At 40.1% G+C, this 13,777-nt stretch overlaps 1 protein-coding gene across 2 annotated transcripts; it reads right to left on the bottom strand.

Moving 5' to 3' along the window:
- Positions 1 to 193: 193 nt before the first annotated feature.
- Positions 194 to 13,038, bottom strand: PLIN2 (perilipin 2). Of its 2 annotated transcripts, XM_008630850.2 has the most exons (8): positions 11,931 to 12,059; positions 11,655 to 11,850; positions 10,922 to 11,004; positions 10,129 to 10,414; positions 9,619 to 9,803; positions 8,742 to 8,876; positions 7,786 to 8,076; positions 194 to 1,443 (listed from the first exon to the last, which is right to left on the bottom strand). In XM_008630850.2, exons 1-8 carry the CDS (start codon positions 11,958 to 11,960, stop codon positions 1,309 to 1,311), a joined length of 1,341 nt encoding a protein of 446 aa, XP_008629072.1. In that variant the 5' UTR covers positions 11,961 to 12,059; the 3' UTR covers positions 194 to 1,308. The 2 variants fall into 2 exon arrangements, with proteins under 2 accessions (XP_008629072.1, XP_008629073.1); XM_008630851.2 differs by lacking the exon at positions 194 to 1,443 and having other exon boundaries at positions 5,080 to 8,076; positions 11,931 to 13,038.
- Positions 13,039 to 13,777: the final 739 nt, after the last annotated feature.

Consider the following 13,777-nt stretch of genomic DNA (forward strand, 5'->3'; position numbering starts at 1 on the left):
CCCTATACCCAAAGACGAGGCGAGCCGGGCGCGCTGCCTCACGGGAGATGTAGTCCAGGCGCCGGTACGCTTCCAGCCCTTCTATTTAAGTAGGGTTGTAATCGGATTGCAGAATTTAAGGCGGGGGGGGAGGGGAATAAACGAAGCCAAAAAACAAACCAAACAAGAAAAATTTGCACCGGTAAGCAGGCTGTGCGGTTCAAACTTTTATTCCAAGGCATTTCAGTGACCAGACTTCCAGGCCCTCCCAGCGGCAGGTGTCCCAGGATGAGGGCGGCCGGGGCAGAGCGCTGTGCCGCCGCTCCCCGTGACCCCGCTGCAGTCACACCGACGACACGGAGACGTCTCTGCGACAGCAGCTCAGCCTGGCCCTCGGAAAGAAATGTTAACAAACCCGCCTCCAGTTCTGTTCCCACTCTCTCCAACTCCTAGAGAAGTTACTGTGTGCGAGCAAATGCGGACTCAGCAGCCCTTAGCAAATAACTGATTAAGATTTTATTTAAACATTTTTTTAAAATCACTGTCACCACAACTGTCCTTACATTCAATCACCTCTTTTTTTATCAAATTTTCTTTTGTCCGAAGTTTATACTCTCTATTTTTCCTTTCTTTTTACAGTCTCTTCCCCTTTCTTTTTTAAATGCTTCCTTATTCCCGGAACACTTTAATATTGTAGCATTTACCTCCTTTTAGTCTCAGGCGCCACAATTGATAGCATAGCGTCGGCCAAAATATTTGCACACAGAAGGCATGTGGAGAGAAAGGAAGTCCTTTTGTGCATAAAACACTCTTGCCAAAGGAAAGCTCTAAGCGTCTAAGCTCTGTAGGTGCAGAGCCTAACAAAAGAACCTGAGGAAATCTGAGATAGACAAAGTCTCTTAGCCCTCCCAGCAGCAAAGAGGTAGATGCAGCACTGCTTTTCATGTAGACTGAAAGGGGAAATTTTGTGGGCAAATCCTCATCAACTCCTTTTGTTGGCAGCCCTTTATGCAAAGCACTGGGGTGTTCTCATGGCTGCTACCCCAGGAGAACAAATAATCGACAAAGATTAGATTAATTGGATACACTGGTTAGGCTATACCTGGCTTGTAGAATGGGAGCTTGACACCCATGCTAACCAATTAATGTAGCGTGCATTCCTTACATTGAAAAACCCAGATTTTTGATGCAGCTAAGTGAAACAGTACTCCTTTTTAAAAAAAAATATCCCCATAATCCCTAAGCTAGGCAGGTTCATCTTTAAAAAGGAGAAATCTAAATTAAACATGGCAAAGGTACATTGTATCAAAAAGACATTTTTATGCTTCTCTATTCAGCTCTTTGCCCTGTAGTGTAAGGGCCATTTGTGCGTGAAAAGTCCTGTTGATCCTCTTCATCCAAATCCAAAATGTCTGGAACATCATCTGACTCTGAAGACAGGTCTGTAATAGTGAAATCTGGAACCTGTGTAGGAATGAAATTTCAATCAATTTAAAAGTAAAACTGAACAAATTTGTGCAGTACTCCTTCACTGAGGACACAGAGATGCTCAGCACCTCTAGAAATCAGAGCCAGCATCCTGATTACAGAGTGAAATCTGCTCAGACATATAGGAAACACAAAGCATTAAGACAGACCAAATACTACACACGATGGAAATCACTTGCTTAGAAGGCAGGATTTTATAGCAGAGGTCGAAAAGAGCTGAACTTAGTAGACAATTTAGTGAAACTGGTGACTGGAAAATAAAGAATGGAGGTTTGTAAACTAATTTTGCCTTTCTTCTTTTCACAAAAGCAATGGCCTGTACAAAGTAATCTGTCCTTAGGAGATTGGTATGGATTGCTGTGTTGCTCTGCCTGCCTACAGCATCAAACCTTTCCTGAGGAAACAAATACCTGGAACTGTCATTTCACTTTGGCCTTTGTTTTAACTGCATGTATAGCATCTGCACTGCAAAGCAGCACAAGGCTTCAGGAATTGCCAGAGAGACATCAGAGGATACATGGATGTTACAGACTTCTAAAAATGTTGGCTAAGACACTTAGGAGCTTAAGTCCCAATCCTTAAGTCCCCTTAGTAGGACTTAGATTACTTAGGTAGGCAATTCTGAAAAATGGGATATCATTAGGCAATTTGCTCATAACCAAAAGTTTTTTGTTACAAGTGAAAAATACTCACATCTGTAGTTTGATTTATGGTTAACGTTGGTGATGTGACATACTTGGAGCCAGACACAATATCAGCAAATAACTACTGCTGCATTTTTACAGGACTTTGGTTCTACATGTTCAAAGCAACAGCAAATTGTAGGCATTTCTGTAACTTAAGCTCAGCACGGACTGAGCTTAATTTTTAATCCATTCCCTAACTGCAAAACACCTTATGACTTACTTTAATGAAAGACAGTAGGAAGGAAAACCTATGCTTTGCCTGCTATGAAGACATGTAAGAAGGGCGGACAATATACCAAATAAACAGACTACTGCTTCAGCTACCAGGTTGTACACAGCACGGAAGCACTGCATGTTAATTTAGTTTCCTCCAAAGTAGGTAGTCATTGGACACTGGGGAACTTTGAGATACTAATTATTAATTAAAACTGATCTTTAGAAGAACTTAAGCAGCATGTGACTAACTAGGCACTACTGCGAATACCATGAAATGCATGGACCACTTTGAGAACTTAAGCTTGATCAAAATAAGATCAGTAATTTTTGTTTCCCAAAAAACCAAAAGGCACTAGGAATGCGGGAAACACATCTTTCTACCAGCAACAATTATCTTGCATCTTTCTGCTTATGGCAGTTTTCCTAAAACTCTCACTACTGTACTTAGAGAAAGCAACAAGTTTTCCCATTATCAGCACATAATCCTGTATTTCATACTGCAGTACAAATACAGGTATCCTAACACGACTAAGTAGTCCACATGCAGTTTTTAAGAATGTGCCCAAATGGATGGTTAAAATTTATTTGCACTGACCAGGACACAACCACGTTCAGTAAGTGTGTCTCACCAGAGACAATTTTCTCTATCATATGTTTAAGAGGCTTTTATTAGTCTTATCTGTTTTGTTCTTAGTGACACCAGAGTAATTGCTCAAAATGTAAGTTTCTGTTTTCTTCATCTCCCTAATGCATGCAGTAGAAGAATCTAACTCCTTTAACGTAAGATTTTGCTAGCCATGAAAAACTTCAAATTGGAGTGTATCTCAGCATGAGTAAAACAGACTGGATGTCAGAATGAATCACCGTGGTAAATTGTATTAGAATCACATATTCTGACATTTGCACCAGTCTAACTAAAACAATGCAACGCCCTTGGTATTATGGGACTGCTTACGTACAGGACCTTTGCTTCCACATCACTTTTCACAGTTGATGCATTGCTTTGTTTCAACTTCCTATCAGTTCTTGCAGTAAAAGAGTAGGGCCAGATATAACTCTTCTTCATACAATTTCTCTGTATGATTCAGTAAATCAGTTACGAAGATATAATACTTGCAACATCTGTACATAGAATGGTGAAAATAAATACTTTGGCACTTTGCTGGCTTCATATACAAATGTTAATGTCAATACCAACAACTTTAATCCATTTTTTTCTTGCTAAGTTTTTAGAACTCAGCCCCTAGAATTTTGACACAACGTTCTCGTTTTCTGAACTTTCAGAACAAGCGCTTATTTCTAGTCATCAGGGACTGTATTATCTAAAAGAAATACAATTGCCATGAATTGGCAATAAATGAAATTAATTTAACAAAACACTGTGCACAATACCTCCAGCAAGATGCTGCATGTAAGACTCTCTGATCACGCAAATTACTAACCAATCATGCTTAAAAATAACTTTGGTTCTGTTTCCTCTTTTTAATTAGATGGTTTAAAAGAAGTTTTTTGGTGGTATTTACTGCTTTTTTTAAATAATGAGAAATAACTCATCAGTTGTTCCCAAATCCTTTCACCTATTTTACTAGCTATAAAATATTACCCTAAGTTGAATTCTGGAAAAGATTATTGCAAAAATATTAATCTTGAATATTGAATATAATTTTGAATTTCAAAAGCTTTACACCTTTCTTTAGATTGAGGCAAACTAGCTACAACTCCAGTCCTTATACAAATCTTGTAATTTGGCTTTGACCAATGCTATAAATATGTCTGCAAAACTTGCATACCATATGGAGCTATTTACAAATGCTTATATTGAAAGCTTTCGTAAAAAACGATTATCAGCAATGATACAATAATAGTTCTCTGTTAAATACACCTGGGAAGAGGATGTGTCAATTAGAATGAAAAATTTTTGCATGATCTCTAAAAGAGAAAAAGTAATTTTCTGAATTCTAAATAAATCCTAAATAACCTTACAAGTGATGATTATGTTAGTATTCTAACCTTTACCATACCAGGTTTTGTGTGACTATGCAGCCTTTGACATTCTCCCATTTCATCTAGTTTACCTGCCTTGCTGAAAATAGTTGAATCTACTTCCTATAATTTTCAACACATCTGCTCTTGCCTTTTTTAAAAAGTTCCAGAGAAACCTCACAGCTTTCTAGCCCAAGCTATATCCATCAAACATGATTTTGGACTAAGAGGAAACAAGCTTCCGTGCAGTGCAGCTGAGCTCTTTAATAAATGCAATTAACAGGTAAGATGGCAGTATCTCAGGTTTCCCTTCTTTTTTTGTGAGGAAGCACCTCAGCTTCAGTCAAAAACAAGTGGCAAAAAACCAAGGCTTTGGAAGGCATCATTCTTGCCTCCAGTGGACATATTAATAGTCACTCTCTCTAGCTGCAGTAGAAAAAAATACCAAGTTCTGTCTGTACAGCTGCAGTTAAGACTAGAGTGTGGGAATATGCTATGTTAAATTACCTGCAATAAGATGCTAAATTACCATGCAAGTACAGTTGCAAATCAGTTTAAACATTCAGTGCTCTCCTTATTAGCAGAGTCTAATAATACTAATCAGAGAATTATATTCTATGTAATAAATCAGGAACATAACAATTTGCTGTTATTCAGCCCTCTCCTCCACTGCCGAAGGGTTCCTAATTCTGATCGATGGGGGTGTGGGGGAGGGGGAATTGGGGGGTTGTGTGTGTGTGGATAGAAACTTAAAAACTTGGAGGGTGGGCAGCATCCAACAAAACAAGTATCTATCACAACAGCATGACACATGAGCCCAATCATTAGGAAGGCATTTAACCAGGCCTTGTTCTGCTTGCAGTCACCAGATACACGTCAACTGCCCGAAGTCCAAGTAACTTTTCAACAGAAGCCACCCAACAGTGCATGGTAAGGGAGAAGGGCTTTGAAGGTCAAGGCTGGTAACAAGTTTTCCTTGCTTTCTACTTCAGCTGCTTGCTGAGGTTTAGTAAAGCTGGACAGCCATGCAAGGGTAAAACCAGTAACACAAGACAGAACAGACACAATGTACTGCTCCTGCACTGATACCACATGATGCTGCTTATTTCTCAGTCCTTAAAAGACATTGTAAAGTTCAAATATCTTATTTGATTGATCACCTCAGAATGCAGTCCCAGAGCAGTTAGACTTTAAAACACACCTAGAAAAATGGGAATTCCCTTCTTTGAACAGCCCAGTGTCCCCACACCTAATTAGTTCCATTTGGTTCCTGAGCACATCTGCAACAGTGGATGCACTCTACAAGCATTATTATGAATGGAGATAAAAAGGATATTCTTGCTGGACCTTACAATAGTTAAACTAAATGCAAAAAGAAATTAATTCCTGGAAGCACTCTGTCTCCCTAAGTCTTAACTCGGGCTCTGGCTGAAAAGGAGTCTCACCACCTCATGTTAATTTCATATTAAACACCTCCCTTATAGAAAGTGAGTATTTAAAGCTGGGAGTTACAGAATCTTTATCTGTAATCCTGTTTTGTTATAGTTTTATTTAATACTGTGCTTAAAACAGTCTTCCTCACACTTCTAGGCCAACCCTGACCTAACAGCTATCCCTCTCACATTAGAAGGCTGGACATGTAATTTGCTTTAGTGCCTACATCATGCCAGGTGGAGGTATTGCTCCATGTAGCAATGTGTCACTATTTGATAAGCTTTCTTTGAACTGCATTTGGTGACCTCTTTGAAAACGGTGGCTGGCATTGCTACACTAGATGATTGCAACCCAAAGTTGCATAGGGCATGCATCAGAAAAAAAGATACAACTTACCTGGACAGCTCTAAACCAAGAAAGCTTATTTCTTAGTGACTAATTCTTTTCCAGTGGAGGGGTTCACAGGATTTACTAAGAACAACTCCACCCAAGTAGTTGAGTGTTAATGTACATTTGTCACTCAAGTTCAAGAGGATAAATAAAGTTAAGTTAAAACTGGTGATGCAGCTGAGAAGTAAATACTGTTTATAGGGAGTCAGAAGACAAAGCAGGTAGATGGCCATGTCATGGACACACAACACCTACTGTGAAAGGAGGAGAGGGTTCTTTTGTCCATATCCATCTCTTTTCAATATTAGAGCATCCAGCAGCTCACAGCTTAGGTCATCTTTAAAGGTGAAAACAGCAAGGATCAACAAAAGCAGCAGTAAAGCTAAGACTCAGTGGATGGATACACAGAAATTCAAAAGGAAGGAAATGCTGCAGCAGTATCTTATCTATCTATCAATACATACACAAACATTTTCAGTGCACATCTACTTCATTTGCATGTCAAGCTTGCTTTCTGCTGGACCCAGTCTGAGGGAGTCACAGAAGAGCAAGTTAGATTGTTTTAAAACAAAGGAGACAGGCTTTGGCTACTAAAGCATTTATTACTAACATACAAAAATGAGTTACAAAATGATGGCTACAAAAACACACACACACAACAGCAGGCACCTGGGTACAAACAGCATGAATCTTGCCTTTATACTGCATATGAAAAAATCTGTTGATAATTATTTGGTCAGTCACTGGAACAGTGTTCGTGGAGCATCTAGATGATGCTCTTAGTCATATGGTTGAGTTTTTAGGTACTCCTGCAAGCAGCAGGAGTCGAACTTGATGATGCTTATGGGTCCGTTCCAGCTTGAGATACTCTATGATTCTGTGGTCAAGTTACTGTGTTATACAATAGTTAAGTTCATACAGTTAATGTTAACACTGTCACAGCATTTAACTCCTGCTGACTCATTCAGAAACCCCACTTTCAGCTTTGGCATTCTGCACTCACAGAACTTTTGTCATGAATTGTGTAGCAATAGAATCTGATACTCAGATTCGTAATTTTCAAATGTGTGATCTGCAGCAAACATAGCATTTAAGTGTACATAGCTAGACTGTACAGCTTTTTAATGCATTTCATAGTATGTAAGGCCTTTATATCATTCTGGTAAAGATTAAGCAACAAATCAAAGGTGGGTTTCATTTAGACTAGTGGTATTAATACCACTGAAGCATTGTGAGGTGCTTGACAGACAAACAGGGCATCTTGACAACTGTAAGCTGCCAATACTCAGGCACTTGAGCCTAATTGGAATTTTTAGGAGTGGCTTAACTACACAGGACAATACAGCCCATGTGTAACAGTGTCCAGGCCTGTAGATTCCCCTATTCCTGTATTTATGGATTTTTCACCAAAAAATTGTGAAAATGGGTATTTTTGAAAGCGGCACGTAGTAAGGCCACTTGTTTGGTCAGTCAGCAGAGTACATGCATGCTATGCAGTTTATTCAGTAGTGTGTTCAGGCTGTTTGTCTTTCTGGCTGGGACTTTCCTCCCCTTCACCTTTGCTTTCAGCATGCTGAATGCCAGGCAGTTGTAGGTAAAAGGGACCTACCAGCCAGTTGAGCGGTGTGTTGTTAACAAGATAATCCATCACATCATCCAGAGACTCCTTCATTTTCTTCAGCTGTCCTTTGCTAGCTGCAATAAAGCTGTCTGATAATTCTTGGAAGGAGGATGCTGACCGAAAGCTCTGGTAGACATCACCTGCCACTGACCCAACACTGTAAACCTGATCCTGCACATTCTGTGGCAGCCCCTGTAGGCTTGAGACCAGTGTGAGGCAGGTGGTCTGAAGCTGCTGAGTGAGGCTCCGTGCAATAGCTAGAGTTCTTGACTCAATGTGCTAGAACGAAGAAACATAATGGCACATTAGTATCTTTTTATGACTGCAGCAGCTTTACGTTGTTCAAGATACATAAAGAAGCAAAGTAAGGGGGATGTGAGTGAAACAAAGCTATAGCAGATAATAAACCAAGTTTTAAGTCAAAGTCATAAAAGTACTTGATATTTCTTCAACACTCAAGTACTTTGTGAAAAGAAACATTGATAGCTTCTACCGAGTAACAGTCAAGCAGATTCTTGCTTCAACTCTGGATAACAAGTCACAGCAGGTAAGTACATTCTAATCAACTAACCATTCCCAAAAGCTACATGTAGGACGCAGTGAGTCTTGTGACTAAGACTGCTGACAAATCATTACTTCTGGTCTGGACACATCAGATAAATGGTTTCTAGCTAACCTACATACAGATATCCCAACACAGGTTCACATGCTAAACAAGATGAGCATTCTCAAGAGACCACAATGGGTCTTTGAAGAGTGTTTGCAGGAAATAGGCTCATTTAAGAGTTCAGGTCCCCTACTTTTCAGAAGCCAGCTGCCCTGACCTTCAGCATCCAGATTCCACATTTGCACATAAGCTTGTCTGTTGCACACTTCAGGGACTGTTAGTTTGCCATTACCTTGATGGGATACAATCCATTTATTTTTGGTGTACATCTACTTACCTCAGCACTACGCAGATCATCACCATCATTTTGGCCTGTATTTTTCTTCCATTCTACCCAGGATTGATAAAGCTTTTCCTGAGCACCAAGAAGCTTCTTATTGGCACTATTCACATTCTTTCTGGCATACTCAATCTGAAATACAGCCAAATAAGGAAGTAGAGCCAAGAGTCCCAACACTTTCTTAGGGCTACTCTACCTTGACTGTTTCATAACCTCCTTTTAACATACTTCATTAATTCAGTATAAACAACTTTGGGGAGTATAAGAGTGTGTTTAGTCTCTTCAAAGAATTGAAAACTGGAAGCAGTTTTAAGATGTTATGTAGTGCTCCCCTCTGCCTCAACTATTTCCCCCTCCCCCACTGGCATCCTACAGGAGGAACTGAAAGTGTATAGAAGGCCATGACTCTATGTGCAGTCTGTCATGTACATAAAAGTATGTTGCTAGGATAAGACTGTTGAAGTACCAGAAATGCTCAGAGATAGAAGCAGCAAGAGAGCAAAACCCAAAAGAATTTGAAATTTTACTAATAAAAAGGACTTAAAGGACTGATGTGTTTCTAAATTGCATGACACTTTCTTCACTGAGTGCAGTATGTGTCAAAACCAGCACTACAAAACAGGAATAAATACGTCACTTCTGTTTCTGAAGTGCTTGCAGTTACAAGCAATTGCTCATTAGTTCAGAGCTTAGCCTGATTTAGAACTCTCCTGAATTGTGATGAAAATCTCTTAACAGCAAATGCTTTGTATTTAAAATATGCATTTAGTCAGAGAGCAATCACAGTTTTCCTGTGACTCTTCTGGCTGTTTTCTTCACTCTAAAACAATGCCAACACATGCTTTTTATATATCAAGTGAAAGCTTAAACTTACCAGACTAACAGTGCAGTGGAGCTGAGAGATTGTCTCCTGGCTTTTCTGTTTAGCATCTCTAACTTTGTTTAAGGCTTGTTGGTAGGCACGTGTGCGGACCTTTGAAGACAGGGATCCTAGTCTAACATAGTAGCTTGGCTTTTGGACTCCAACTTCAAAACCTTCAACGTTTGCAGCTTCCCTCTCTAGGTATTTAGAAAGGAAGCAAATTGATCACTGGAGGAAAACTTAAGAGGTCTGAGACAATTCTATCTGCCTAGTAACAGCTGAATACTAGGCTTGCTGAGTAGTCCTTTAGCACCATGGGTAGGCTGATAGACCACTTTACAGAGAAATCCTTACTTTCATTCTGCTTCCTTGTGAAGACGCTGCTATTACAACCAGCAAGGCAAAAGGCAGTTTGGAAAGCACATGCCCCCTTCCCCACTATGAGTAAGCAATAAATGGATGATTGCTTGCTTCTCTCCAATATAAGCATTCCAACAAAATCAAACCTTGAATTGGTCTTACCTAGTTCTGCTTCTGTAAGTGGGAGATACTGGTCTACAAGGGTCTCGGATTTCGTGAGAGCACTGTCCACTCCACTGCTCACCATCTGCACCACACGACTTCCCAGGACAGTGTTAATGCTGCCATTGACAACTGACTTGGTCATTTCTACGCTGTCTTGCACTGCTTCTTTAGTCTTGCCCACAACTCCAGTGATCGTGTGAGCAACAGTTTCCTTGGCACCAGTCACAGTGGTTGTTACAGCTTCTCTGGCTCCAACAACTGCATCCTTGGCATTGGCAACACCCTGCCATAAGACATACATGGATTTACTAAAAATATTAACTAGTGAGAGCTACATAATCCAGGAAATAATAAATTTCTGCTAAAGTTCGTATGAGATTGGTTATCTAGGAGAAATTTTGCTCTGAAAAAATATGCACAAGAGGAAAAAAAAGACTATGACTGCTATGTAGCCTTCAACTCAAAAAACTTCAGTGAATGTAATCCAGGCACTTCACACTGACCAGGAAAGAGACAAAGACTCAAGTTTTAAAAAGACACCCACCAGTGAACTGCACTCATAGAAAGATGTTGGTCAAGTGGTGGGCAATTTAAAATAATAATTAAAAAAAGCTTAATGGTCTCCCAAAGGCAACAAACAGTTCCACAGATACACCTTTGACTTTCTCATTGCTTCCAAGCTATCCTTCAGGCCCAGGTTTTTGAAATCTGCCTCTCCGGGGTTTTAGTGATAATAGAAAAGAAGAGTGCATGGCTCTTCTGCTTAGCATACATAAATGCATAAACTTACCTTGTCAGTGGGTTGATTCAGTATAGGCAGTCTCTCTTCAATTTTGTCTAGACCTATACAAGCATAGTTGTTGGCAACTACAACTATAAAAGAAATTACAAGAGTTGGTTTTAATTACTTTTTTCCCCAAGTAAAACAACTCAAACTGAAAATTCCTCTAGAAAAAGAACTCATGCAACACCCTTAAAGTAGTTTCCTTCTCTTCTCAGTGAGATTTGAGGCAGCAAAGCCAAAGAACAAGGCAGATTTACAGTGCCAGAAAAAAAATCCTCACTTTTAGGCAGAGAAAATTCATTTGATAATTTACAAGCAACTGGTAGAAAACACCTGGCCCTCTGTCATTCTTTGAAACCAGGTTTCAGGTTACAACAGCCTTGTGACACAGCTTCCAAATTTAACCAGTTCTCAGTGCAAGAAAATACAACAGTAGCATTTGAAACCAGGTGAAAGGTGAGGAGGATGTTGAGCAAGAGATTGTGTAATCATCTCACGTATCAAGTCATCAATCAATTTAGTATTATGAAAGCCAGAATCTGCTTTCACTCTGGATTTTTTTTTTTTTTTTAAGTCTTATCAATCTGTAATCAGTTATGCAACAAGCCAGGCAACAGGTTCAGTCAGCAACCCAAAACAGCATTCCAGACCAGCATGACCATGTTAAACCACACGTGCATTTGGATATGTAAAACAATCAGTTGAACTAAAGCTATCAACAGCTTCATCTTTGCCTTACTTTGTGGTTCCAGCTTCTGAATGATGGGCATAGCACTTGTCATGGCTACCGATGTAATTGTCTTCACTCCTTTCTCTGCTATCTCACATACTGACTTCAGATAAGGATGGTTATCCTTTGTGGTGATGTAAGCTGTGGATACCATATCATAGGTGGAGCTCACCAAAGGAAGGTTGGCAACTCTCGATACAATGTTCTGTTTAAAAGAGAAAGGCGTTAGTTGACTCCTATTTTTCTGATATAGATAAAGAAATTATGGGATTAACTCAGACATACCTGCTGTGGATCAGTTGCTGCCAATGCCATTTTTTCAGGTCTTGAATCTTACACAGCCTGTGAAAGAAGCATATCTGAGTTATGGCATCATATCTGCTTCATCTAAGCACCAAACTTTGAAACCAACAATCTTCTTGTGATCCACCCCACTTAATGGGATCAGGATATTCACATTCATGCATAAAAGAATTAGATTTTATTGTAACAATTTACAAACCAAAAACTTGGTTTAGGCAATGCAGGTACAGCACATGCATGAGACAGGCTTTACAGTAAAGCAGTTCATTGATGAATAACCAGATGGTGGAGTCATTTATTTTTCTAGAAGAGTTAAGACATACTTGGACTTATCTGTTGAGCCAGGACAAACAAAAGCCAGCCTGCAAGTCACTAAAAATCTAGTTTAAGATGTCCAAGCCAGACAAAGAACCCACCACCAATAGCTTTAATCAGATTAGATCTTCTAGGGAGCCCACCTAAGGCTCACTCTGTTCTGCTTGCTAAAAAGTTAGCATTCCTGTAACACAGAGAACATCGGATTTCCCCACTGCAGAAAATAAATCTCCTTTATGCTAACTTAGACTAAATTATTACACATTCCCCACTGAAACAAGTTGCAAAAACATTGGTCATTCAACAAATGTACAGTACTCAACATGCATTCCAACACGTATTCGAATGGAGAAAATACTAACAGCTCTCCCCACATGAAGCCTATAGAAGGAGCAGGGTATTGCAGTACCACATAAGGAGAACACACTGAAGCACACTGTCAGTCCTATGCACTGACTGAACTGACAGACTGAACTAAATCTGCAAGAAGCACTTTTTCCATTAATGGTTTCACATAACGCTTAAGTTCTAGAAGAATCTGCATAAATGAAGGCAACAAAAAGGTAAACTGAGTCTGTCATCAAAAGGATGGTGGTTTACAAGGCCTTCTGCTGGGTTTGTCAAAGAGCCAACAGCAGTTTTCTGTCTCATATGTATGACAGCAAAAAAGGAACGTGTTAATATTCCGTCTGAGGCAAAGTAAAACTTTTTCCCATTACGTAACAGGGAACAAGAACAAAGGCATCTTGTTAGCATTTTGCAGGCATATTTGCACATATTAATATACACATGCCATAAAGTAATGCCTGTAATGAGATTAACCACTGTACAGGGAGCACACAAGCAAGAAAAGTAACAGACAAGGGTTACAGCGGTAACAAGGAAGTTTTCCTTTCATTTAACAAGAATTTAAATACCCACAGGAACACACTATGTTTCTCGCACAGCGTCACAAGTCAGATCACTTGGAGTACTACTGAATTTCACTATGAACTGAAAAGCATCCTACAGAACAGGAGAAGAGGCTAACGGCACAGAATCTGGCCGCTGAAGGAAGAAGGGCCATCACTTTAAGGATTATTCAATATTCGTAGTGTGTCTCATAAGATCCATCCACACAGCCCATACATTTGAATTTTAGTCAATAAACCAGCACAGCTAGCCTATGAAGCTACTCCTGCTCTTAAAGACAAGGAAGATAACTAGAATCTTGCACGGTTTCAGAGACCGCTTGAATTGGTTCAGCCCTAGCAAAAGTCGGATCTTCTGGAGCGGGTGAGTGAGACGCCTGGAGTCCAAGTCCAAGCGTACTTCAGAGACAGCAAGAGATTCTGAAGAAGAAAGCACACAGGCTACGTCACAGACTTCATTCCTACTCTCCCCCTCGCTATGGAAAGAAGTGAAAGAAAGCAGCGCGATGAGCCACGCACAACAGCCGCGGCGCCCGTTCTGCCCCGCCGCGGTACCCAAGGCAGGAAGGGGCCCCGCTTTCCCAAATGCCTCCACGCGCCGCT

The sequence above is a fragment of the Corvus brachyrhynchos genome, unplaced genomic scaffold (genome assembly GCF_000691975.1).
Source record: "Corvus brachyrhynchos isolate BGI_N302 unplaced genomic scaffold, ASM69197v1 scaffold93, whole genome shotgun sequence".
NCBI lineage: Eukaryota > Metazoa > Chordata > Aves > Passeriformes > Corvidae > Corvus > Corvus brachyrhynchos.